General features: G+C 38.9%; 2 protein-coding genes across 4 annotated transcripts in view; both read left to right on the top strand.

Annotated features, from left to right (window-relative positions):
• The first annotated feature begins 4,663 nt into the window (after positions 1-4,663).
• On the top strand, positions 4,664-5,911 carry LOC121903821 (C2 calcium-dependent domain-containing protein 4C). The gene has a single exon (XM_042421213.1). It carries the CDS (start codon positions 4,664-4,666, stop codon positions 5,909-5,911), a length of 1,248 nt encoding a protein of 415 aa, XP_042277147.1.
• Positions 5,912-7,448: 1,537 nt separating this feature from the next.
• Positions 7,449-27,150, top strand: part of vps13a (vacuolar protein sorting 13 homolog A) — a 39,458-nt gene continuing 19,756 nt past the window's right edge. For all 3 annotated transcript variants that reach the window (XM_042420793.1, XM_042420792.1, XM_042420794.1), the window contains exons 1-41: positions 7,449-7,619; positions 8,491-8,534; positions 8,633-8,675; positions 8,758-8,853; positions 9,329-9,430; positions 10,689-10,798; positions 11,028-11,087; positions 11,249-11,308; positions 11,641-11,721; positions 12,130-12,187; positions 12,685-12,812; positions 13,000-13,106; positions 13,255-13,426; positions 13,926-13,988; positions 14,370-14,502; positions 14,705-14,799; positions 14,946-15,088; positions 15,575-15,776; positions 15,869-15,983; positions 16,877-17,013; positions 17,224-17,356; positions 17,643-17,760; positions 18,227-18,365; positions 18,673-18,784; positions 18,966-19,141; positions 19,532-19,688; positions 19,785-19,864; positions 19,988-20,047; positions 20,378-20,576; positions 20,830-20,946; positions 21,189-21,292; positions 21,629-21,796; positions 22,380-22,687; positions 22,841-22,988; positions 23,333-23,504; positions 23,757-23,881; positions 23,993-24,162; positions 25,283-25,539; positions 26,126-26,310; positions 26,444-26,587; positions 26,933-27,142. In XM_042420793.1, the coding sequence (XP_042276727.1) occupies positions 7,520-7,619; positions 8,491-8,534; positions 8,633-8,675; positions 8,758-8,853; positions 9,329-9,430; positions 10,689-10,798; positions 11,028-11,087; positions 11,249-11,308; positions 11,641-11,721; positions 12,130-12,187; positions 12,685-12,812; positions 13,000-13,106; positions 13,255-13,426; positions 13,926-13,988; positions 14,370-14,502; positions 14,705-14,799; positions 14,946-15,088; positions 15,575-15,776; positions 15,869-15,983; positions 16,877-17,013; positions 17,224-17,356; positions 17,643-17,760; positions 18,227-18,365; positions 18,673-18,784; positions 18,966-19,141; positions 19,532-19,688; positions 19,785-19,864; positions 19,988-20,047; positions 20,378-20,576; positions 20,830-20,946; positions 21,189-21,292; positions 21,629-21,796; positions 22,380-22,687; positions 22,841-22,988; positions 23,333-23,504; positions 23,757-23,881; positions 23,993-24,162; positions 25,283-25,539; positions 26,126-26,310; positions 26,444-26,587; positions 26,933-27,142 (5,331 nt within the window). In that variant the 5' untranslated portion in view covers positions 7,449-7,519. The remainder of the gene's footprint in view (positions 7,620-8,490; positions 8,535-8,632; positions 8,676-8,757; positions 8,854-9,328; positions 9,431-10,688; positions 10,799-11,027; positions 11,088-11,248; positions 11,309-11,640; positions 11,722-12,129; positions 12,188-12,684; positions 12,813-12,999; positions 13,107-13,254; positions 13,427-13,925; positions 13,989-14,369; positions 14,503-14,704; positions 14,800-14,945; positions 15,089-15,574; positions 15,777-15,868; positions 15,984-16,876; positions 17,014-17,223; positions 17,357-17,642; positions 17,761-18,226; positions 18,366-18,672; positions 18,785-18,965; positions 19,142-19,531; positions 19,689-19,784; positions 19,865-19,987; positions 20,048-20,377; positions 20,577-20,829; positions 20,947-21,188; positions 21,293-21,628; positions 21,797-22,379; positions 22,688-22,840; positions 22,989-23,332; positions 23,505-23,756; positions 23,882-23,992; positions 24,163-25,282; positions 25,540-26,125; positions 26,311-26,443; positions 26,588-26,932; positions 27,143-27,150) is intronic.

Raw genomic sequence — 27,150 nt, 5'->3', positions numbered from 1 at the left:
CCCCACTTTCTTACTTTCTCTGCAGAGTTAAGACAAAGAAGTTCTCTGGCCAAAAAACTTCTGCAATTTTAAAAGAGGTTAAGTGCTTTGCAAGAGAATGAGTGCCCACACAGGCTCATTTGGCTCTTCAATAATAGAGATTAAAGTAAAATGGAAATTAACAAAGTGTATCATCAGCTCTCACCCTGCTGAGAGTTTGTACTTTGAATTTTAAATCTCATCACACAATGTCAAAAGATGATAATTGGCAGTGTTACAGAGAAAACCTTATAACAAAGGTTTGGCTTGATAAAACAGCTTTGGAGCTGGACAGGATCTGTTTGGTTACATGAAGGTAAAGAGTGAAAATGTGTGCAAAAATGGACCAGACTTCTTTGAGACACTTGTTAAACAGAATGACTAAAACACTTCAGACTACAATATATAACAGGATAAATATGTTTCATATAAATGTTACACACTCTTAATGCTGGAGCATTACAAATCCAGGTCTCAAATGATCATCCTCTTGTCCCTGTTCTGTATTGCAGCAGCTGTTAAACATTTTCTCGGGGGAGACACTTTTTAAAAAATCCCTTTTCAGTGTCACACAAAGACTATTTGTTTCTGTTCTGTTGTGTGGGCTTACCCATATCTGAAATGCCACTAACTCACCAGAGTTTATTCTACACATGTTACTCTGTAGAGGCCTGATGGGTTTCAGGTATTGATAATAAAAAGGTAGTTTGGGAACCCACTAAATCATTTACTTAATCATTTACTGTGGCCATATCTTTGCAAAACATTACACTACAGAATGCTGACATGCTAATTATATTATTTCATTGTGCTTTCACAGTTTTGGGTGCATTGTTTTATCCATCAACTTGCTGAAAGATTATTAAACAAATGGAATCAACTAATTTATCCAGTGCTTGCCTTGAACTTTCTTCAAGGCAAGCACTGGATAAATTAGTTGATGTAGAGTCAACAAAGATTTGCTTGATTGATCTCTGATCATCAGGCACCATCAAGTCTTTCCTGTCCCATTCAGCAACTGAATCAGCACTTAAGAGTCATTCTTCTTACTGAGTCACTGCACGAAAACAGAACTGAAGTTTCCATTGTATACCTGCTTTGTATGGAAGGAAGGCTAAAAGGTCACTTTTAGCTCTGGGCAGGTGGTTAAGCTGGATGAAGTTACAGCCTTCAATGGGGAGAAATATGTATTACATCAATCATAATGTACGTAAATGCAGAGGCAAAGTGTGGCTTGTTGTAAAGTGGGTGATTTCCTTTTGGGAAATTCGTTTTAACTCTCAGATGATGACCAGAAGCTGTCAGTTCATCCCGGGCAGCAGCCATTACAAAACAAACAGCAACGAATCAGGAGGCACGCTCATTTATACTTACTCTAATTGATTGAATAAAGCTTAGACAGTAAAGTTGGTTTTGCGTGAATATTTTCATGATGTTTCAATGTGTATGTGCAAGGACTCCGAGCTTATTTTAAGTAAGGCATAGAGAAGTAAAGCTTTTAGTTATTTATGCAGCATGACAGAGGGAAACAGTTACAGTGTAGCTCTATTGTGAGAGGGTGTTGAATTACAAAGCACTTTACACTTAATCTACTTCAGCTGCTATTTGACCAGTGTATTAGTGTTTTTAAAAGCTGAAAATGGAATTAAACATAGTTCAAGAAAAGATTATCCTGAAGAGGATATTGCTGTTTTAAAGTTTAGAGTTTGAGTCCTACCAAAGTCCTAACAATGCAAGTTAGGCTGACTAAAATACAAAGGGCATGTTGGATAAGAACTTACAAGTGTGATTAGCTAACACAGTCTTCTACACAATGAATTAACAAAATGAAATCCACAAAATAAAAAATAATGAATTATTATTTAAAAAATTTAGAGCCCCAAGACAAAAAAATGGTTTTAACACTAATGCACTTGACAGCCGTAGAGCATTTGGCAACAATGCACTGTTCTCTCGTTAGCGTTAATTGCAGCTGTGACAGCGGTTAAAGGCAAGGTCCTCCTCTGACTCCCAATCATTTATCTCTCCATTACAGAAAGCACTCTGGGTTTTTATTGGTGTAATAAAGTCGATCTTCACTACCACAAAAAGCCTCCTGACCCCTGGGTGCTCCAGAGGCCCCTGACTCCCCTCGAATGTATTCATCATCTTCATATTCATTCTCTGTCACACACACACACACACACACACACACACACACACACACACACACTGCTTGCATACAGGCAGGCGGGCATGCAGACAGGGATGTTGTTTCTCAAGATAACTGTTTAATTATAAGAGATTTGTTTTAATGAAACAATGGACTGGTGTCTTGGTGTGTTTTTTAGTTTGTGTGTGATCTTTTTGGATTTCAAACTAATTTTTACCAACCTTTGAATTTCCAATTGTTTTGAAACCATCTCTTGTTTTCATAGATGTTATAATGAATTCTAAAAATATTATCTCTATCGCACAGATGTCATAACAAAGTCAAACAGATGTTTGAGATTGCCCTACAGTAAATATAATCCACATCTGCCCTCTAGTGGTGGAAGACATCACGTTGGCCTGGTGGGAGACTTCAGGCTGCTAGTGTTCGACTACATGAACTTGCTGTCCCCCGATGTGTATGTGATCTACAATAAAGCTTGAATAGAATGGAAACCAAACCACACAACGAATGAGTCACAAATGCTCGGAGACACATTATTAGAATTCAGTTCCATTCAAAACTATGACAGTTACCAAGTTGGAAAAAGGCTTATAATGGAAGAGAGTCTACGGGAAGCAAGGCATATTTCAAATGTTATTGGATGTGAAAATCTTTGGTTTAAATTAGTTGGATTTTGTGGTGAATTCAATCAGTGCCAGTTAAAAGGCAGAAACTGGATCATCTGCATCTTGAAAACGCCCGGCTCCAAAAGACTTCATTTTCATTTTCCTTCATTTAACCTGATTAAGAGATTAAAATCTCTTTTTTAAGCGAGACCTGGCCAAGAGGGCTGCATAAACACTGTTACAACAAAATACATAAACAGACAAAGACAACTATCACACACTAAAAGCAAGTACACAAAATATCCAGTTAAGATGCGATAAAAGAGTACAGACCAAATCCAGTTAAAATACATAAAAACTTATGTACTTAAAATTTATCCTACAGATACAGAAGAGCTTCTATGTTCAGTAATTCAAATACAGAGTCCATAGAAAGGTGTTCAAACTAATAGATGCTGATTGTGATGCAAGACTACTAATAATTATTAATTTTAATTTATTAATGCATCTTCTTCTACTCTTCCTCTCTTCTTCTCTGAAAACAGTCTTCTAGTGTCAAACGCTGCACAAACATCATTCTTCACAGTGAAGCTCAAGCATTCAACTGAAGGAAGAAGAAGAAAAAAATAATTTGTGAAGGGGACTTTAAGTTGTCTTTTCCGTTTGGGGACGAATACCATATTACAAAATGTTCCCACAATATGTCTTTATCTGCATGCAGTTTTATTTATCTTTTTGTTTATATGAAAACAAGTGTAAAAAAGCCATGTGTTCATCAACATCCATTCACATTTTAACTGTCATCGTCATTATTCCATTGCTTTAAAGAGAGGTTTTGAATTCGACACTGATAACTGAGTCAGAGCTGTCCGCTATGCTTCAGATCAGTTGTGCATCTGTGTGTCTGAACCACCTGGAGTTTAAAGGTCAGTGCGTGTTTGAGGTAGTGGGTGCTGTCTGTGGGCCTGGGGTGCTCTGGTCTTTGAATCGCCTTTGAACGAGAGGTCAGATCTCTCAAAGCAGAATATAGTTATATCATTATGAACACAAGAACACAACTTGATGATATGTACACCTTATATGGTGAAATGATATAATGTGTTTTAAATCTGAACTTTATTCCTTTGAACACTTAATTATTATGCAGTTTAGTTAGCCTTAAAAATAAAGTTGTCCTTACTTGTGTTGACCTGAATTAGTTTTATACCCTTAGCTTAAAAACAAGATCAAAGGAACAATTTATTTTTCTGGGATTGCATGCTTATAAATCATCTAGTAGTGGTGTATTATGAATATTAAATGCGATATATCTCAAAAATGTTGCCATAGATATAAAAATGTATTCAATAGAGCATACTTTGCACATATTTAAATTGTAATTTATATTTTTATGCTGTGTGTTAAAATTGAATTTAGAGTTATCACATCTAATACTTTGAGACTTTAGCTTGACGTGAATTGTTGTAATTGTTTACTGACAAGCCCACATCCCATCCTTGTTGCACAATTAAATGCACACCAATGCACCTGCACCCACCCAGTCTCCAACAATCACTGAGCAACCACACTGTGTCAGTTATGACGCAGGCGGGGGCGGCAGACCAGTGATGCAGAGTCTTGCAGTTTCCCTTAAAATCTGTCACTGGCACATCTGTCACACACATACGGATCTTTCAGAGGTGGACACATCACGACCTTAGCAGGTGAGAAGAAAATATTTGTCACTTTGATATTTGGAATAAAATATTGTACCACCTCAATTTCTAGCTCTGAAAGTGTATTCTGCTTCATGTTTTGCCTGTTTGACTCATCTAAATAATATATATTTTATTGTTGTGTGCAAGGATTTTACACTCAAATCGTGTGATCTCATCGGGAAATAACTATGTGGGTCCTTGGGAAGATCAGGGAGAGTATGGAGAGCATTCCTTTAGAGCTGAGTCGTTACATGGGGAAGAGTGAGGAGAACCTCTTCCTCTCTTCCAAGGCCAATCTACACAACAACATCCTCACCCCAGACAAAATCCCAGAATTCTGTTTGCCTCCACGGCTCTGCAAGAGGAGCCCTCTACTGGGAGCTGAGGCAACTCCACCTGACCTGCATAGTCAGAACCAGATGCCCAGGAGCAACATTACTTCAGACACTAAACACCTAAAGACAAATGATGTGAAGACAAAGAATGGTGATCCAGCAGTGGTGAGGAAGGCTGTAAAGAAACCCTTGCCGTTTTCTGCAGAGGGCTATGGTCTGGCTGGCTTATATGAGAGCCCCAACACTCGAAGGAAGGAGTCTTTGTTCCACTCAAAATGCCCTGCTTACATGTTTGATAGAAGTATTACAGCACCCAGGCTGGCAAAGGAGACAAACCAGCCCAAGAAAACCTCAACTTTATCTGGGTTTTTCCCTCTTTTTCCATGCAAGAGCCTCTCAGAGACAGGGAGCACAGAAAGTGAAACACTTTCTTCCAGTGATTCATCTCCTCTCAGTTCCCCTTACAGCACTAAATCCTCCCTCTCCATCCCATCGGGCAGTGGCCGTCTTAAAGGAGCAACATCCTGTCCTTCTCTAATTGACAATAGAGAGGATAGGAGGAGGTGGAAAGGGGAGGCTTTAAGTTTAACAACCTCTCCCGGTAGCCCTCCGAGCTTAAAGGGAAGCTCGCTCACCCTCGCCCCACCCGTCCTCTTCCCACTGGATGTTCTGCAGTGCCAGGAGAGACTTCAGCGTGAGCATGTCCTCCCCTTACAGGGCCATGGCAAAGTTCGCCTCTCCGCTGAGCACACTACATTCTCCACCAACACGCTTTCATCCCTCTCCACACTCAGAGTTCGTGTGGTGTCTGTGGAAGGCCTACGGGATGCAGCTGACACACGACCTTTGAACTGTGCAGTAAGTGTGTGTCTGACACCGGGGAAGCTGCAGCAACAGGAGAGCGCCACCATCAGGAACTGCCGCAGCCCTGTGTTCAATGAAGATTTCTTCTTCACACAGCTGAGTGGGGAGGATCTGCGGGAACTGCAGCTAAGGGTGAAAGTGGTGGATAAACCTGCAGCTGGAACATTGAGGAGGGTGACAGTGATCGGAGTAATCACCAAACCACTGTCTCAGTTACTCCCTCTTAGAAATGGGTAGAGGAAAAAACATTTCCCTTTCACTGACATGTGAAAATACAATGTCCCTCATGCATTTTGTGTATTATTTGAGATAACAACATGGTTTCTCAAGATAATTGTTACAATATGTACAAAAGAAAGATGCTGACAGAAGTCGAACAGAATCATGAATCATTTGGAGGTTATCAACACCCAGAACAACTGTAAAATCAAATTTCAATACACCTCTTATAGTAAAATTAGTAGTAAAATTATGACTTATTTCTTTTGCAGGTTACATTAATTTTTCATACCTATTTTCATATTCATTTTAATTCATTTTAACACTTGAATCATGAACAAGTCATTTGAAACATAAGGCCACAAGACCAAGTTTTATGTACATATTCGGTATACTGTATATGTACTGTAAATACACCCTGGTAGTAATTAATGCTGCACTAATATCATGAATGATTAAAAAAAACAATATTTTTATATTAACAATGGATCAAATGACTATGTGTAATGTGAAAGGTGTCACTCATATAAGAAAGAACCTACTGAGAATAAAAACAATTATTTGCTAAAGCATTCATTATAAGAACTTTAGTGTTTACAGATGTTCTGCTGCACCCAAGTGGCCAAGAAGATAAATGTTAAACTAGTCAAGGATGGACTTGTTCTTACTTTCATTTCACTTTAATGTACTCTAACTGTAATTATGTTTTCAATATTAAAAATCACAGAGTGATGATGAAAACATTCCCTCTTCAGTGCCTTGTAATGCTTCTGTAAATAATACTCATCATAAACTATGTAGTTTCATCAATTCCTTAGTGCAATAAAATGACTGGATTCTCAAAATACTAATACTAATGATATTGGTTTCCTGCCATATTTTCTCCATTGGTTCCCCATCACAGATTATTTCAAAATTTTACTCTTGACACTCAAGCTATTATGGCCAGGCCCCTCTGCACTACAAGTGCCCTCTTACTGGATAGGAAGGGCTGCTGGCTGTTCCACGGTAAGGCTGAAAAAAACCCTCACTTGTTTGTTGAGGGTTTTTCTTTATAACTTTGTTAAGTTTGTCTAAGGACAAAGTGCTGTACAGATTGTAAAGCCCCCTGAGTCAGGTTTGTGATTTATGATATTGGGCTATACAAATAAAACTGATGATGATGATACTGACTTGATGACAGTAGAGGCCAGTGAATGTCCTCACATAAGAACATAAAAAAGCAGCTTTAAATTTAACAACTCGTTGCTGCTTGTTGTGTTGTGTTTGCAGATTTAATTGTGCCAATGCACTGTTTGGTTTGATGAAGAGTAACATAAATGAAGGTTTTAATTTTGGAGAGATAGGGGGGTATGATATGGTATATAATTAGGCAATTCTATGAATAAAATATATTTACTGTTGCTTATGTTTGAAATCAAAATCGTACACACCAAAAAGCACATCTCATAATGTCTCCATAAAAACACGTTACTCCTCTGTTTCCGGGTGTTGCAGCAACGTTTGAAGGTAACCAGACCTGGATGACGTGACGTCAGAGCTCCGCCCACCGCGGCGTCCTAATCTGACGTTGAGGAAAGCGAGACAGAATGTAAACATGGTGACAAACAGATAGAAAACGCCAAAATGGTCTTCGAAAGCGTGGTGGTAGACGTCCTCAACAGATTTTTAGGGGACTACGTTGTCAACCTTGACAGCTCACAGCTTAAACTCGGCATATGGGGAGGTAACAGAACTTGTGTTTGTATTTTTAGTGCAGCCGAACTAGCTAGCAAATGCTAATTGACGTTAGCCACTAGGCGTGTGAGTAGAGGCTCCCTCAGCTGTCAGTGTCAGTTTATCCGCCTCAACATCGAGTTAATAAGCTGTCCAGTGTGTGCTAGATAGCGCAGCTGAATATTAGTTGCTGGATAGATCAAGCAGCATTGATAATGTCTGACATCTGTGTTCACATTTATGTTAGCTGACTTGCTAGTGAAAGGCTGTTTGCTAACTGCATTCATGCGAGTTGAGAGATAAACGAGTAGTTCATGGTCACACCCTTTCACACAGCGAGGTTATGACTCGCCACAGTGTTTTATTTAACAAGCTCGACCAGAACGTCACATGCTGAACATACTGACAGCTCTGTGAAACACCAGGCAAACTGAAAGGATTAACAGAAAGGCTTCAGAGTGCCACTGCAAAACATGTCCCAACTTGTAGCACAACCAACTAAATCACAGTGAATTCCAGTGTTTTACCAGACCTCTATTACCACTGCTTGATATCTGCTTCTTTCAATAACTGTAATGATAAAGGAGGATTTCAGACTTTGCGCCCTACATGTTAAGTATGTAAAATGTAGATACACACACACACTGCATAGTGTTTCTCTTGGGGCTTATGGTAATGATTGATGCGTCATGAATGACTTAAATAATATATGTGTTCCATAGCCTCGAGGGTTGACATTCCCCGTAAGTCAATAGTCAAAGGCCAAAGGTCTCTTCTTCAAATAGGACTGATTTTTAGGAGCCTTATAACAGTACTAATCTTTTTTGCTTATCAGAGTGTACATAGTAACAATCAGTAAACAAGTATTCCTTTCATCACAGGTGATGCTATTCTTACAAATCTTGAAATAAAGGAAAATGCCTTGGTAAGTTGCAAATAAATGCACAAGTAAGCAAATGGTCAATACAGTCTGGCAATAGTGATTGATTTGTATTACCATAATTTATTGTTTGTTTCTTGCAGAGTCAACTTGATATTCCTTTTAAAGTGAGAGCTGGACACATAGGTGAGACTGCAGTTACTGTCCCTGTCTGTCTCCTTTCCTTTGGTGCAAAGGAACATCTCTCACTTTTTGTGTCTTTGAATAGGACGACTGGAGCTAAAGATTCCATGGAAAAACCTCTACACCCAGTCTGTGGAAGCGACACTGGATGGTGTCTATCTGCTCATAGTCCCCACAGCAAGTAAGAACACAGTCTACATCTCGCTCAATACAAAAGAATTACAGAGATATAAGTACTCCTCAAAGAAATCATAATGTGTACTGTCAATTCTCTCTGTTTCAGTAGAGACGTGCTTTAAACATAATCTGCTACATGTGTTAAGATGATTAGTCTACTCATTTTACAAAAAAATCAAAAACACATTATAATTTTAATGACATATATTTTATTTAAAAAAAAATCATCCTAACACATTAAAAACATCATTCATCAACAACATCATTATATCAAATTCAGTCTAATGAATAAGCCTCAGTATTAGCAGACACAACATAGTGTAACACTGTAGTCAGACAAAGGAGGTCTCTCACTTATTCATGACCCTAAAGTACTTCTCAGGACAAACAGGAAACTCAAGCTTAACCCTCTGTATATGTCATTGTTCTGTGAGATATACAGACCGATAAACATTTTAATGCACAACGTTCTTTTTCAGGTATAAAGTATGACGCAGAAAAGGAGGAGAAGCAGCTGCAGGAGGCTCGTCAGAGGGAGCTACAGAGGATAGAGGAGACAAAGCTGAAGGCTGCAGAGCAAGGTTAGGATTCAAGTTGGATTTTATGAAGTGTGTGAGTGTGTGTGTGTGTAAACGTGTGTGTGTGTTTCACATATTTGTGTCTGTTTACATTTTCTCAGCAAATTGTTTTACAGGTTTCAGAGACATTCTTAGCTAAGTTGTAAAAGAGAAAGGGCAGTAGTAATCAGTTCTGTTAGTTTAGGTCACCAAAAGGGTAGCAGCGGTCACTAAAAAGCAGAAAAAGCAAGATTATATAGAGTTAGATGCAGCAAAATAGCAGAAGCAGAGATTTGAAGTCATTGTGGTTATGGTATATCTGCTTTGAGTTCCTGTATTGTTTCTGAAGCAGCTACCGCTTTTACACTTTTGATTTTCTGCGGTTTAACACCAATGAGATAAAATACACTGACCAGAGCTGTTTTGTGTGAGACTGTTACCAACAAGTCTGTCCGTTGTATGCTTCTGTGAATACTAAAAGAAATGTATAAATAAAACACCATGTAAGTTTTGGTGTTCTAGTGGTAAAATATACTGTGACTTTACATTTACCAGACCAGCTCAGTTTCTGCCCCAGAACTACAAATATTAACAATAAGATGGTTTATATGTATGTTTATTGTTGTAAAGCTGATGTATATATTTTAATGCTAATTACTGTACTGTATTAGTATGAAGACTGTTTCCCTTCAAAGCATGCAAATTTTTAATAAACAAATGCAAATTAGTCTGTCAGGTAGAGCTGAATGACATTTCAGCATCAGTAGTCATGCTTCAAAGAATGCATCATAAGACTTCTGACAGTCCTATTACACAAAAATTCATTCACTGCTTGATAACATCCTAAAATAAGGAAAGTTTGCACATTACAATATTTCTTAATTAGGAATAGTGTAGAAACTAATGTTCAATCTAGTCTAATTATTGTTTTTTCTCACATTCTCACTTGCTATCTACAGTCACAATCATTTATGAGTTGTTGATGCAATGACAAAACAAGTCTTGTGTTTGGTTTTTTTTGGAACCTTAGAAGAAATGAGGAAGAGTAAACAAAACAGTCAAAAGCAATTGCTGGTGCTGTTGGTGAAAAACATTACTAAAACTTAAAAGATGGTGCCAGCAGAAAGTTTGTCCAAACTTTTGACTGGTACTGTATATAGATATACAATAAGGTTATTTCAGCATACAGTAAGTAATAATCATTGTTAGTGAGTCAATACATCAGAAAATCTGCAGGACCAGATCACGTCTCATATTCTTCTTTTTTTATTTTGTTTGACAGAAGACCCCAAGCTAGAGAAGCAGGACACCTTTGTGGAAAAGCTTGTCACTCAGGTCATCAAAAATGTGCAAGTCAAGATCTCTAACATCCACGTACGCTATGAAGATGATGTGAGTATTCAGGCTGAGTTACCATGGTGTGTATATGTGACAAAACTAAAATTCAAAATTACTCAAATTTGTGTTTGTAGATTAAGCAGTAAGTGATAAACAAAGGGAACAAGAGTTGGTTGCTCCTTCATGTTCCCCACAACAATGACAATACAGATCAAGCAGAGTAAGTGTAGTCTTAAGCAGTCTAAAGACTTTAGCTCTACCTCCTCCCATCTCCTCTCCACAGGTCACTAATCCAAACTGTCCTTTGTCATTTGGAGTGTCACTTAAAAACCTCAGCCTTCAGGTAATGTGTTGTAATGCCTCTAATATCAGATTATATGCTGTATTAAATTGTTCTTAATTAACAATTGAAACATCAAAGCAAAATATAATTATACATGTGTAAAAAAAATTAAAGTAATCTCATTAAGGCCCCTGTATCTCACTTTTTGTTTGACCTTATAGACATCTGATAAAAACTGGAATCCCAGCCTTTTGGATGAGAATGCAAAGCTTTTTTTCAAGGTAAGAAATTCAAACATTTTATCTGACAGTAATATCTGAACTATACAGACTATGCATTTATATTTAATTGGGAATATCAAATGCATCCTGTGTAAACTGAGAAACTCTCTTATTGAACTGTATGAAGTACATGTAGGGCAATTTGAACCAGTCGGTTCATTTCTGTGGAAAGGGTTTGTCAGCACTCATTTCAAGAACACGTGTTAATTCGTTATAAGCTACCTTTGGGCCCTGATACATACTTTATATGTCATTGTGCACTGTCAGCTCTGCTTGTCATAGTGACAAGCAGCTGCACTGCTCTAATTGCTTTGTGGTTTCTTTCTTCACAGTTGGTTCAGTTAGACAACTTGTTTGCTTACTGGAATGTCAACTCAGTCCTCTACTCCAATCACAGTGCAGATGAGGCTTTGGTGAGTCACCCTGTTATTACTGTGTTTTACCTGGTCTCCATCTGGACTATCCAACCCGGATTTATCAATGTCATTGTCTTATTCTCTTAGTAAGGCTGAAGAAACAACCAGTTTTCATTTTGGGGAGAAAGGCAGTTTCATAATAACAGTCACAATATGAACGGCCTTTTTTCTCAAGTCCTTTTAAAGCCTTTACCATAATTCTCAGACTTTGCTGCTGATATTGTAAAAATGCTTGTAAGATTAATGCTGATTTTGTTAATTATTCATTTAATCCACAAATGCTTATCATTTCTGTGCATGTTGTTAAAGTAGTTAAGAAAAGAGATGTTGAGGGGTTATGAAAATAAAGAGTAAAGAAAACTTATAAAATATAAATGAAGCTCCTCTTCCTGTGTCTTTTTATAGCAATGTCTCAAGAGCAGCATGGAAATCCACAACTCTCATTCTGTCAGCCATGATTTCAGTGAGTGTCGCACCGTCATCCTTTATTCACATTTTTACACTTCGTCTTTTAACACGCTCACTTTTAAAATTTTGTTCAGACCACCTAATGAAACCCACCTAAAGCCACATGTTACTTGTCATGAATGAATCAGTATTTTGCAAATACTGTAGAATGTACAAATAAATAATGAGAGCATTTGGTACTGGATATGTAATGCAGTGCAGTCCCTGAAACATTGTGTGAATCACACAGCTTGAATCACCACCACCAACACATTTGAACAGATTTTCATCACATTTGAACAGATTGTGTTTTTAGTTTCAATTGTAGGCATGAGTTCACAGATTCTTGAAGATTTAACCTTGCTAAAGGAAAACATTTACAGTGTTCATATCCCACAAAACTACAGGTTCATTTTTTTCATTTGCGGATACAAAAATTAAGCCAACTAAAGCCCATAACTTCATGGAAACATTATGCCTAGTTTGACATTTTTTCTTTTTGCTGGTCCACAGTTTTTTGTCCCATCTCAGCGCATGCTAAACTTCGCATGAATCCTAGGTCAGATGTGGACTTCTCCTCTCCTAAAGTGGACTTGATGGTCAATCTCAGTGAGGTGGCCATCGAACTTAACAGACCCCAGGTAGGAATATGTGTCTGTGTGTGTCATTTATAAACCTGTCTGTGTAAAATCCTGGCTAATGTTTAATGAAAATTAAAACAGATTTCCAAAGGGCAAATAATTAAAGACGGTGTTGTTTAGCAATGATAACATCACCTCTGTTAGCACTTGGTGCCATTGAGTAATTGCTGATTTTATCTCCCTCCAGTACATCAGCATCCTCGAGTTGCTGGGCTCAGTGGATATGATGTCACGGAACCTGCCATACAGGAAGTACAGACCTGTGGTCCATGTCCACAGGAATGCCCGCATATGGTAAGAAAACACTTTGATCTTGAATGCCACAGCTGTAAATATAAACATCTTCCATCAGACTTAATCCACGTAACTATAATTCTGACTTTTGTCATTTTACCACCATGACAGTTGTAAAGCTGTTATTGTTTATGTTCCTACCATCCAGGTGGCACTATGTGATCACAGGTATCCTGGAGGTGGATATAAAGCCTCGTCTTCACATGTGGTCATGGCAGCACATTCGTCGACACAGGGTCATGGTGAAACGCTACCGGGAGCTCTATAAGACCAAGATCACCAGCAAGAAACCCAGCGAGGAGCTTCTCAAGCAACTAGAGGTGGGACTGTGGGAGAGTGAAGAGGGATGCAGGAGGAGGACAGAAATCGACATATAGATGGACTTTGTAAAGAAACAAGGTTGTGGAGAGGAACCTCATGACTTTGCAATTGAAAAGGGGCACTATAGAGATGTCTCCTTGCCCACTGTTATCACTAACACTACAACACATTTCAACTATGGACAGAATGAAAGATAGCTCCAGATATTATTACCACTATCGACCACTATCTCTAGCCATAATGACTTACCCACTTATCAATTGTTAAACCGTTTAAAGTGATTGATTGAACTACATTTGAGGTTGATGTTATATTTCAGAGAAACACAAGCCACCTTAAGCAAAAGGTGTGGTCTTTTTCTCTGTCTCTCCTCTGATCTGCAAGCATCATCTTTTCGTGATGTGATTAATAATGGACATTGAGTAATGGATGCATTCCTGCAAGGAGTAGCATAAGCTGCTAAAAGGCCTAATCAATTTATCCTGTATCTGTTCTCAGGAACATGAGAAGACTTTGGATATTTTTAACATCACGTTGGCCAGACAGCAGGCTGAGGTGGAGGTAAGCTCTGTCTCACCTGCAGTGGGCACCGTCACTTTTTACATTCACTTTGTATTTGTTGTATAAACTATAATGGCAGTAATATTGTAGCACTTTACTGTGTGTTTAGCTTAACTGTAAATGTCCTTCCAATGTTTATATCTCCAGAATTAAAATTTACAACACTACAGAAAAAATGGTTAATATTTTCCCATGTATGCCTGTGGATTTAAGGACAAAAAGAGTAAGATTAGCCATAATACTGTCCACACTGCTGCCAAAGTACCACCAACATATGAAAAACATTTTGTACAATTAGTGTAGTACCCTAATTAGTGGATTTCTCATTAGTTTTCATGGGGTACATCAGTCGGATCTCCTGACTTGTGTTTTTCTTCCCAGGCGAGCAAGGCAGGCCTGCGTATTTACCGTCCAGGGATGAAGATGGAGGAAGAGCAGTCTCAGGGTTGGTTAAGCTGGATGTGGAACTGGGGAGGAGAGCCTGATACAGAAGAAAAAGAGGTCAAGACTGGAGGTAAGATGTAGAAAATAGACATCAGGACATACTGTAGAAAAACAGCAAGACCTGCAAATAGAGAATATGCACATGTGGCAAACAGGACAAAAGCCAACGGCCTCAGTATATCTTTGTAGTAATAGTCAAGAGTGTTAGCTGATGTTTTTCTTATTCTTCAAATTCATGCCTTTTCATGTCATCTCCTGTCACTCATCATCAGGTTTTGATGAGCTGTTAACCTCTGCTGAGAAAGCCAAACTCTACACTGCCATTGGATACAGTGAGACTGCCGCCAATCCCAATCTGCCAAAGGATGTGAGTCACTTCCCTCCTCAACACCCACCTGTCAACTAATAATACACTTCCTATTGGCTCTCCACCCCAGTTAAACAATACTCCTCTGATCAAAATATGAATACTGTATCAGATACTGTCAAATACTGTTTGTATTTTCTTTATAGTTTGAGGACATGAAGGTCAACTTCCACATGGAGAAGCTTTCTGTGTCCATCAAAGACAACAAGGACAAAAATGAAATCATCAGGCTGACTGTGGGAGAGCTCATGTCCACCCTCACTCAGAGACCTGGAGCACAAGCCCTCAAGTTTGTCATCATTTTTTATTTGTTCTCCATTGTATTAACAGTATTAGCACTGTATGTTTTAAGAGTCTGTCTCCAGTGCAAGTACAAGTTTTTCATTTTAGTTCATTTTGTTTAAAAAAAGCATTGAGCACAAGCCCCTCTCATTGTGTTTGTTTAAAAACTTAATAAAAAATCTATGAAATAAAATATTTTAAAGAAGGACTATGATTAGTAAATTATCGCTAGAACCAGTAGAAGCAGTTTGCGGTTTTACAGTTTAGTAGATTAAAAAAAACAACACTACTCATTTACAGCAAATCCCTGTAAGGAAACGTTGTTTTCATGTGTGGGAGTATAGACTCTGCTACAAGTGGCATCCATTTATTTCAGCATAGTGGATACTTGGCAATATAGGGTCCACCCTTTTGCTCCCATTAATAATATCTCCTCCTAAGCATTCTGGCATTGGTGTCACTGACATTTATTTTCCTTTCTCCTTTTTCTCAGACTCACAGCCAAGCTCAGTTTGTTTGAGGTCACAGGTCTGGCCAGCAACCGGCCTGCACCCACCCTCCTGTCATCAAGGAAGGCGGCTACAGGAACAGGGACCCCGCTGCTTAGTATTCTATTTGAGACCAACCCGTTGGATGAGAGTGCCAATCAGCGTCTCCATGTGGAATCACAGCCGCTGGAAATAATCTATGATGCTGTGAGTGATGTCTGTCAGTGTCTCATTTATGAGCAAGATAAAACTGAAAGGGGCACAAGTCAAATCTATTCTTTGTGGGTGTGTCTGTTTAGATAACAGTGAACGGCATGTCAGCCTTCTTCATGCCTCCTGATGACCTGCAGCTGGATGAGCTCACCAACGCGACCCTGATGAAACTGGAGCAGTTTCGAGACCGCACAGCCACTGGTCAGTTGCACATGTACAATCACCTACCGCATATCAGGAGTAGATTTAAAGCCTGATCCCGACTCTGTTGTTTACATTCCTCCATCTTCGCTTTTCCTGGACCATTTTCATTTTTTCATGTATCTACACACAGACGTCTTGTCTCAGCCGCTCAGTTAAATTGTTGTTTTCCTGTTTATTTTCTTGAGACTGATTGTTTCCTGACATTTTGAGCTTCTATTTTTACAGTGGCATAATGCACTCCAGTTCATCACATTCAACAAGACATCAGGATATCAATCTTATATCATACTGCAATTTAGGGATGAATATTTAAAATACGTTTCATTATTGACTTTTACTGAAGTTAACAAAGTAACAGTTTTTGCTGGACCCAAATCTGATACAAAATGAGTAAATGATTTACTGGAAGGTTTTCCATCCATCTAAAGTAAACAAATACCTAAACAAGTGCCCTCATTTACCCTGTTGTGTTTATTGTAGATCAATTACTGTAATCTGAGAATGCAATCAAAAATAAGTAGTAGGCGTCCTATCCTACGACTTAAGTAGAAATTTACAAAGCAAAGCCAACTTCTCTCCTTTTTAAAACACTTAATGATGTTTGAGATGATTTAATCTTGTCAATAAAAAAGTTAATTGTCTATCTAGTATATTTGTGATAATATTACATATATATTACAAACATGATAATGACCATAGTGCTTGATGATAAACTTTATTAGGATTTATTTTCACCATCATCATAAAAAATTTAAATAATTGTAGTCAGGTTACAGAAGTTTGCGCTATTTGATAAAAAAAAAAACAACAAATCTATTGTCACTGTTATTTGCTGTTCAGCTTGTTGTGGCTATGATTGACAAGTTAATGATTGGTTGTTTGTTTTTTAGGTCTAATGTATGTGATCGAAACCCAGAAAGTTCTCGACCTGAAGGTGAACTTGATGGCGTCTTACGTCATCATTCCACAGACCGGTTTCTACAATGCAACTCAGAACATCGTGCTGCTGGATCTTGGACATTTCAAGGTCAGGAAGTGGGAAGTCTGACACTGGGCTGAAAATCTGACCCAAGATTGTACTAAAAGCTGAAACTTGCTGGTGTTTTTTTTTTTTATCATGGAGTGAAAATTATGAGTATCATGGTTAAGAAAAAAACAATTAAGGAAGGCATCCTTTTTTTCATGAGAAGGCTTCACATTTTAGTTTCTTAAAAATATAATTTTGTTGTGTTTTCAGATGTCCAGTCAGAGCAGGAAGCATCTACCTCAGCTGTCAGCGTACTCCAGCAACATTGAAGACATCATGTCCAGAGCATACGACAGCTTTGACATACAGCTTAGCAACCTGCAGTTCCTTTATAGCAAACCAGGTACACACAAGAGCAAGTGCATTATGGTGTGAACACAATCAATACAAAGAAAACTATTTAGAAAATGCATGTAAAGAAGAGGTCAACTCTTCTTGTCAGTCCAGCAAACAAAGATAACAAATAAGATAACACATTGGCATCAAAATATATTGACTAAAAATGTTGTATGTTTGGTGTTGGGAGAGGGATATCATCATACATATACATCCCTCCAACAAGATTGTTTTTATGTGTGTGTAATAAATGTTTTGTAAGTTAAATGTAAAACATTTACTTTGTGTGATAGATGGCGACTGGAAAATGGCCCGTAAGCAGAAACAGTCACCGCTCCACATCCTAGAGCCAGTGGATCTTAAAGTGGTGTTCAGCCGAGCGATGGTTGTCAAAGACTCACGCATGGCAAAGTAAGTATGAAGTGTTTTCTTTCACCTGCACAACAGTAAGAGGCCCACTGATAAATAAATTAAATAAGCAACAACAACATAAAACAAAAGTCACCTTCTGGTCCCCATTGAACCACTTCTTCACAATCTGTAGTCATTGATTTGGGAATCAGATGATTATTTTTTATTTAGCCGGTTCCATTGAAATTAAGAATAATTTTTTAAACAAAAAAATGCCAAAAGGCCTCACAATTGTAATACCATTTCAGACAAACTACACAACAATAAAAGCTACAGCACTTTTCAGTTTAATTTCCAATATACAGCTGAGCAAACTGTTAAATCAAATATAACATTTTTCCTCCAGTTATTTTGGTCCTTGCGTTATAGTGACAAATATTATGTTTAAGATTTAGGCGGACTGAAGTTAAAGGTCGTAGGTTTGTGTGTTTATCTTTGTGCTTCCATGTTTGCATACGTGTTCCAGGTATAAGATCTTTGGAGAGCTTCCTCTGCTTTCTCTTCGTATTTCTGATGATAAACTCCGAAGTGTTCTGGAGCTGGTAGACAGCATCCCTCTGCCAGAGAGCAGACCACGCGGCACCGGTCCATCCTCCACTCCAAAGGTAAGAGCACTCACAGCCCCTGTGTGACCCAGACCAGAGGATCAGATAAATGATCTAGATGGAATAACAAAAACAGTTTGGGGCAAATTAACAACAAAAAAAAAAAATCAGGAAGGAAGAAAAAGAATTCGTTTCTGCGGTTGCGCCCATATTTCACAATAAATAGTTCCTGTTCTTACTAGAGGATAGAGAATGGAGTAATAAAATGAGATGACTATTAATTGATGACCACAATGTGATGATAATGATCAGATTTTAATAAAGTCAGTAAGGTGATGTTCATGTTTTATTGTTATTTCCTCCTCAGCCAAAGCAGTCGTTCACCCCCCAGCTCACTCCCAGGAGACCTTTGAACTTAGCTGACCAGCGCTCCTCTCTCATTTTTGAGTCATGTGAGACCATCAGCATCACTTCACTGGGTGAGACACAGATTTTTATGCTGCACATACAGTAAATGCAGTCCATAGCCCGGTCCTCCTCTCTCTTCAGCTCACATGCTGCTACACACACACAATCACAGTGCTAAATACGCTCTGTGTGTACTTGTAAAACATGTGACTCAGTGTGTGTGTTTGTGTTGATTTGTCTGCAACCCCTCAGGGTCAGAGGAAGATTTATTCTACGATGCTCCCAGCTCTCCAATCGGTGATAAAGCATTCTTCCCAGACAATCCCATGCCGCTGCGCTATGCAGACTTGCACAAAAGAAGAAGTCTGATCAAGGAAGACCCTCAGAAGAACATGACTGACTTCATCATGAAGTTTGAAATCAGTGAGGTACAAAGAAATCTAATAGCTTTCAATTTTCTTTAAATTTTTTCACAAGCATTTACTTCTGCACTTGTCAAATGCACAACTGAAACAATGCAGGTGTGGAACCTTTAAATCTGATATCGATCCAAACTCCCAAATTTCACTTTATTATCTGCACAGCAACATCTGTAAAAACATGTTTTTAGTGAACCTGTTTATTCATCTGTCCAGTTATTTCTGTTTGACATCTAATTCTCCTTTTTTTTCTTCTTTGCCTCATACTCCCATCTTTTCACACATTCTTTACTTTTATTCTTCCTCCTCCCCTACTCCTATGACCCCTATTATTCTTACCTACTTTTCTGTTGTCTCTCTAAATGTTCATCCTCCTCTATGTCCTCTTTGTCCATCTAGTTTTCTGTTCAGTTGTGTCGTCTGTCTGGAGGTAAGGAGATCACAGTGCTCCATTTGGACATAGAGGGTCTGGGCACCGAGCTCAAACTGCACACCTTTGACATGACATCGAACACCTACCTTAAAGAGATCTGCCTCAAGTGTCCTGAATACATGGGTCAGTAGTTGTCACTTTTACTTCAGCCAGTTAAGGAGATATTTGTGAATTAATAACAGGCGAGATTTGTCATGTTTCATTTATTTCCTTGTGTAGATTCTGAAGAGAAGCAGGTGCAGCTTATCACCACTCTAGACAACACGGAGGTTGACCTGCTCACCCTGGAGTATATTAAAGTACATGTGATATTATACATTGACACAATAGACAGTAATTCCACAAATTAACAGTATCCTGAATGATTATTTTCCAAATGGTGGTAAATGGCTCTCTCATTGAGGATTGTGTGTCTTTTCTAGGCTGACAAGAATGGCCCCGAGTTTAAGACTCTACACAACAATACAGAGCAGCTCATCAAGGTGAGACAAATGCAACTAACTAGTGATTAAAATCTAGATGCTTCAGTGTTATTCTTTTCTGCTGGGGTATAACAGTTAAGAACATTTATAGCATGTTCGTGCAGGTTTCAATTTCGTGTCACATTTTGTATTCTGATCATGTACGACCTCAATGCTGGAAGATAATGAAAATTACATATTTAAAAGCAAACTTTATTCTCTTGATTCTGTCAAATAATTAATATGTATAAATATAAGGATAATTGTGCTTAATGCAAAAAAGAAAAGATTCATTTTTATTATGCCACTCCACTTCATTTTTTAACATTAACATTTAATATTTCCCATCAGGTGACCTTCTCATCCCTGGACGTTCATCTCCATACGGAGGCTCTCCTAAACACCATGAACTTCCTCAGCAACCTCCTCCCTCCATCCGCTAAGAAGGAGGGAGTGCAGGAGGAGCTCCCCACCATCCCCGAGGAAGACGAGGGAGAGGGGGAGAGGGAGGGGGAGAAGAAGGAGGAAACTACTGTAGCCAAGAAAAAAAGTATTGTTATACCCTGCTGTTACCTCACATTTTGTAATTTGATTTATATACCGTATTAGTAAGATCAGTTGATAGCTAGTGTGTACTTTTTGATGATTCATAATTTAGATTTGGCTTATTCCATTAATATCAAATGATAAATGATGTTTGTAATTAATCAATGATAAAACCCTACATTAAATTTCACATTCCAGAGCCATCGTTCCTTCATCCTTATTAATCCCTTTTCCTCTCTTTTCACTTTGTTTCACAGCTTCAAAGAGTTCAAAGTTTGCAGACATTGTGAATCTGCATATCAGAGCTGATCTCCGCTGTCTGAAGGTTTTCATTCGAGGAGAGAAAGTCAGGATTTCTGAGATCAGTATTGAAGGTAAGGAAGCCTTGCAACATCTCCATTAGGCAGAAGTTCCTGTCTATTTCAGCTGATATTCATTTTTCGCAAATTCCTTGTCTTGTCGTAAGTGGTTTTGCATGTTCACTGTGTCACTACAACAAGCCTTTTATTGTCTTATGACACAACTTTTCTGATTTGTTCCCCCATGTGTCACACTTGGCAAATATGCAATTATATTGGAAGTGCTTTCTCTTTGTCTAACTTTCTCAACTTTCCAGGTCTGGTTTCTGAGGTTCTGATGAGGAAGAAGAACATGGAGGTTCTGGCCAACTTGAAGAATATTGTGATCCTCGACTGTGACAAAGACGCCTTTTACAAGAAGGTAAAGTCCGTCATCAAGCACATAAAGAATCTACACTAATTTAGCTTATTGCATTACCGGTCTCCTCTTAACTTGGCTTTTTGTTCTGAAAATAATAATATTTTATATATTTAATACTATATTCAGATTTTTTTTTCTTCCTGTGTTTTAACTACTTATGTTTTTGGCATTTGCCATGTTGGCAAGAATAGTAGCTGATGATGCTGACTTCTGTTTCCTCCTTCATACTAAATGTATTCAGACAAACTTTTAACAAAGTCGGACAAACTTTTAATAAAGAAAAGTGTCGCTCTCTTCACTTTAATTGTGCCTTATTGTCTCTCATTCATTTCTTAGGCCGTGTCTATAGCAGATAAGGAGGTGTTTGCCTTCCGCATGGTGAACTACACAGATGCAACAGAAGGAGACGCCTATCTGGACATGTCTAAAGTTGACACTGCGGTCACACTGACTGTAGGATGCATCCAGGTCATCTTTCTCAACAAGTTTGTCTCCTCCATACTGGTAAGAATCACACATCCTCGTCATAATCCAAGAGTTTTAACAGTTTGTATTTTCCCCTTGTGCTCACCTGTGGGGATGATCATGGTGAAACCCAACATGTATATTTGTGTATCAGTCTCATTAGGCAGAATTTATATTCTATATTTTGTATATGAATATATCAGCATTTCAATTTATTTTATAAGGCAATGATAAAATCAATATTTAAAAAAATTAACATGACATATGATAAACTTTAATTTTCTTTTAAATATTAACATTTTCTGAGAGAAAATGAGAGAGAAGATCAGTTCTTCAAAGTCCTAGTGTTAATGCTGGTATTATTGCTTGTTCTGATCCAGAGTTTGAGTGGTAATGACTACATTAAAATAGATCATATATGTCATATACTATAAGATCCACAGACTTTTTGTGATTGTTTATCATGTCTTTATCTGATAAATATCTTACTCATTCACTTACAGCTTTCTAGGGTTGTTTTACATACTCTTTTTTTTTTTTGTTGCCCTCTCATCCCAACTGCTTATCATTTCTCTCTTACACTCTTTTTCTCTGTTTTTTGCCTCTTCTTTCTTCCTGCCAGGCATTTATCAATAACTTCCAGGAGGCTAAAGAGGCCCTGGCTGAGGTGACAGTCCAGGCTGCAGAAAAGGCAGCGTCAGGTGTGAAGGAACTGGCAGAGCGGAGCACACGGATTGCTCTGAACGTGCACTTCAATGCGCCTGTCATCTTCCTCCCCCAGTCATCCTCTTCCACCAATGTCATTGTAGCTGATCTCGGCTTACTGTCTGTTAAGAACTGTTTTGCTAAGCAGCCCTTTAAAGGTGACGCGAAGATCCCGCCTGTTGTGGATATAATGACAGTGAGATTGACTGATCTCAAGATGTACAGGTCAGTTTCCAGCCATCTTTATGATTTATGATTAAAAGTGAACTGTGATTAAATGTTAACATGCTGAAATGTATTTTGACTAAATGAAAGTAACCGTAATCAGATATGTCTCAGTAACTTTGCTAATAATTATTGTGTTGTTGCCATCCACAGAACCACATACATAAATGAAAGATTTCAGGGAGAGACCCAATTGTTGATGCCAGTCAGCCTTGACTTGGAAATCCAGAGAAATCTATCATCCAACTGGTACCACATCATACCTGACATAGAGATCACTGCTCATCTTAAGCCCATGAGTGTAAGTTGTGATTTATGGTAGCATGAGGAGGAGAGTGATTTACTGCAAGTGTGGTGGTTTTAATAAGCAATTTTTTTCGCTTGAGCATTTTATGTCACTTCATCTCTTTTTCATTTAGTCTGAAGATTGTTTAATGACTCCTATTGGATTAATAATAAACATGTGTACAGATTAGGATATATTAAAATTTTATTAATACCTAGAAAAGCTCATTTTTCTTCTACGATCCGTCTCTTTGTGTGCCTTTTTGTCTGCTTTGACATTGGATTCCAAGATTAGGTTTGAGGGTGAATCTAAATCAAGAAGTGCTCAGTATTGTCATATCTTTTGTCTGTTCCCAACAGCTGCTCCTCAGCCAGGATGATATGACAGTGGTCCTGAGGACTCTGAGTGAAAACCTATCAGAGAAGTCTGATGCCGTTCCCCCTCCAGCTCCACCATCCACCACAGACCCCTCCTCTGACTGTGTATCCAACAAAGAGTCCCAGGGCTCTGGGACCACTGGACCAGCCAGCAGTAAGGAGGGAGACTTTTTATACTGTAGTCTTATAGATATATGAAATAAAAACTTAGTGGGCAAATGAGTCAGTCCTAAAACTGGGCAATTTCAGTTAAGTACAATAGGTTAAGATTAAGGATCTACAACTTTTCCACAGCCATGAAACTCCTAGAAGGTTTAGGAAATATACAAATTTGTTTTCCGTGACTGGAAATATTTTAGACCATTGGAACCAAAAACCATTAAACATTTAAACATATGCTTTGTAGGTAACACGGTGGTGATAGCAGCTGTTGTGGAAACCCAGAAGAACAGCAAATTGAAGACCACACTCAAATTAGAGTTCATGTTCGACTCCATGACGCTGGTCCTGTACAGCCCTAATGGGAATGAGGTAATGCACACAAACACACCAGGCATAAATGATGAGTATATAAAATAAGGCCAGTCCATCCTTATTTTATGAGTCTTGGTTAGCTAACACAGTGTACTTGTCGTTCTCTAGATACAGATGTTGGACTCACATGATGAGCAGCTGAAGCTGGCAGAGTTTACGCTGGGCACGATCTCCACCTCCGTCGAAATGCTCTCTGACAGCTCCATGAAGGCCTTAGTCCAACTGGCTACCTGTCTTTTAGATGATAAAAGACCCAAAATCAAGATGGTCACCCCGAGGTACTGGGCACACACACATACAGTATACATACATACATTGTCTTTGCGGAGATTTGTGTTTTGCACACTTGCATATCATACAGTATCACGAAAAATACCCACACTCCAAGCTGAAAATAAAATATTTTGTTAAAATTCATGCCAACAACATATGCCAACTTGATTGATGTTGTCATTGTCTGTTCTCAGATGATGTTGTGGCTTTTGTAATGCAGTTAGTTGAGTTAAGCTGAGTTGAGTTAACTTTATTGCCATTACAACAAAGTGAGTGTGATCCTACTATAAGTCATGTCAGTCTTACTGTACTGACAGGACAAGAGCAGAAAACTGGTAGAAAAAGATCACTTAAAGGTGCAGTGTGTAGAATTTAGTGGCATCTAGCAGAATGGACTTTGCAGAAATGGAGTATAATATTCAAACAAGTATGTTTTAATTAGTGTATAATCACCTGAAAATAAAAATCATTGTGTCTACATACGGAGTGGGTCCCCTTCCACGGAGCCCGCCATGTTGCACCACCGTGTTTCTACAATAGCCCAGAGTGGACAAACCAAACACTGGCTCTAGAGAGGGCCTTTCACGTTTTTCGTGGCCACCATAGGTTCTCCTACACGCTTGGAGGGGAGGGTGAAGGGAGGGGTATTCATTTGGATGCAATCTGCAACCTCACCACTAGATGCCACTAAATCCTACACATGGGTTCTTTAAGAAAATAAGACGAGCTGTGCAATCTTGTAATACTGTACATAATAATCATGTCTGAAAGTGTAATTGCAGACAAATTACATATAATGTGTCTGAATGGTGGTTGACAAATAATAGATGTTTTCAGCTGAGCTGCAGTTGTTTCTCTTTTGTTCTGTTGACCAGTAAAATGTGAGAGAATGAGATTCACTATTCATTCTTCACTCACTGCTCTTAGATTAAGATTACTTAGTGATGCTGTATTCAGACCAAATCAGGTGTTGCAGCGGTGTGGGCGTGTTTATTTGTAACCGCTGTGAATCCAGCATTAACTCTCACTTTGGCCTGTCTTTCGAATTTCTCTCATTGATCTCTTAAACCCCCCCCCCCCCCCCCCCCCCCCCCCCCCCCCCAACCCATGCACTGTCCTCCCCAGGATGATGGCCATGCGTCCTGGTGCAGAACAGAACATGATGGTGGAAGTCAAGTACCGTCAGGGCCGTGATGGCACCACTTTGAACACAGTGGTGCAGGATGTGTACCTGTGTGCCAGCATGGAGTTTCTGCTCACTGTGGCAGATATCTTTCTCAAGGCCACCCAGCAGGGCTTCACTCAAGTTCCACAACCCAAGAGCAGTACTGGATCAGGAGAAAAAAAGAACATTAACTCCTCTGTCACATCTAAAGAGTCCGGTGAGTTAAAAGTATTGGTTTTGATGTAGTTAGCTGAGTTCAACAAACTGAAACTTGTTTTTTTTATTGTTAATGTGCGGCATAATTTTAATGAGTTACAAATGTATCTAAAGTTCTATGAATTCTGGACAACCACCAGAGACGGTATGTACTACCTGGATATGCATTGTTCACGTGTGCAGAAGGTTGAGACATAATGGCATAGGCAGTAAGCAGTGATGCTAGCTAATGCTAACGACATACACTGTGCAGTTAGATGTGAAGATGAAAAGGAGATGACTGCTAGGTGCCAGTCCCCTTTATCAGGTTGCTTGCTTCACCCAGGTCCCATGTGTGACTCTGTCGATATTATGCCTCGACCTCCTGCGCATGCACGCAATGCATATCCAGGTATCACGTACCGACTTTGGCGGTCAGGAAGAATGGAATAGAACCTTTATATTTTAAAAATGGTACGGTATGTGGTGTACAGGTCATAAGTGTGAGTTAAGTTAAGGATGAATTTAATTAATCTGACATCAAGTGTACCCTGTTGTCTTACTCCCTGGACTGATGTTTTCCTCTGATACTCTCTTGTCGCTCTCAGCTGCAGCTCCGGCTGTTGTATCAAAGACAGAGATGAATGTTGTGGTGCGAGAGCCAGAGATTGTTTTTGTGGCTGACTTGACGCGTGCCGACGCCCCAGCCCTGGTGATGACCACACAGTGTGAACTAGTAATGAAAAGTGATGCAGAGGGATCACAGATGACTGCTGGTATCAAGGACCTCAAGGTTGCATTTTTTTGTCTTAATGTATCCCTGAAAAAGTAGATTATTTTGAAAGAATAAAATAATTAACATGTCACAGCATTTAAGAATAACACGTATAAAAAGTTTGTCTGGATGCCTGTTATTGTTGCTGTAGGTAGTGGCGTGTCCCTTCTTGAGAGAGAAGAGGAAAAACAATGTGACCACAGTGCTACAGCCGTGTCAGGTGTTCTTCCAGAGTAGGCAGTCTCCAACCTCCCCTCAGGCTATGGAGGTGTCCATCCATGCTCTGACACTGAAGGTAAGTGCTTCATGATTGTTACGCAGGAAATTAAATTCAGGAAATGCATATCATTCAAATTAAAGTGTTAAAAAAGTTGTTTCATCAAAATTGATAATTATGATACCCTTCAAGTGTCCCTTTCCTGTAGTAGTTGTCTGACTGGTCAATATCGTTTAAGGATAAGCATAATGATGTTAAAAGAGGCATATTTTCTAATAATTGTTACAGTTAGGCAACACATTATCTCATCTCTTGAGGTAAAGAAAGTTCAATATGTGTATAATTAGACATTGAAATTTCACTGTTAACAATGGAATTGGTATGAAACAGCTTTATGTCTTTACTGTCTGACTCTCTGTCCAGGTATCTCCAATCATCATCAACACAGTCATCACAATCCAGTCTGCACTGACTCCCACAGCAGAAACTCCAGAGGAACTAGAAAGTCCCGTTCCCGTGGACATGTGGGAGAAACGGGGCTGGAAGGAGCTCAAACTCTGGTTCCTAGAGGAGGAAGGGGATGAAGACACAAAGTCACTGGTCCCACTGATACCGCAGGGAGAGTCATTACAGGTATTTCG

This window comes from Thunnus maccoyii, chromosome 9 (genome assembly GCF_910596095.1).
Source record: "Thunnus maccoyii chromosome 9, fThuMac1.1, whole genome shotgun sequence".
Classification (NCBI taxonomy): Eukaryota; Metazoa; Chordata; class Actinopteri; order Scombriformes; family Scombridae; genus Thunnus; species Thunnus maccoyii.
Note: the sequence above shows the minus strand (reverse complement) of the source record. Positions and strands in the feature narration are given on the sequence as shown.

Coding starts and splice junctions, on each gene's coding strand:
- LOC121903821 (XM_042421213.1), top strand. CDS start 4,664: ATGTGGGTCCTTGGGAAGATCAGGGAGAGTATGGAGAGCATTCCTTTA.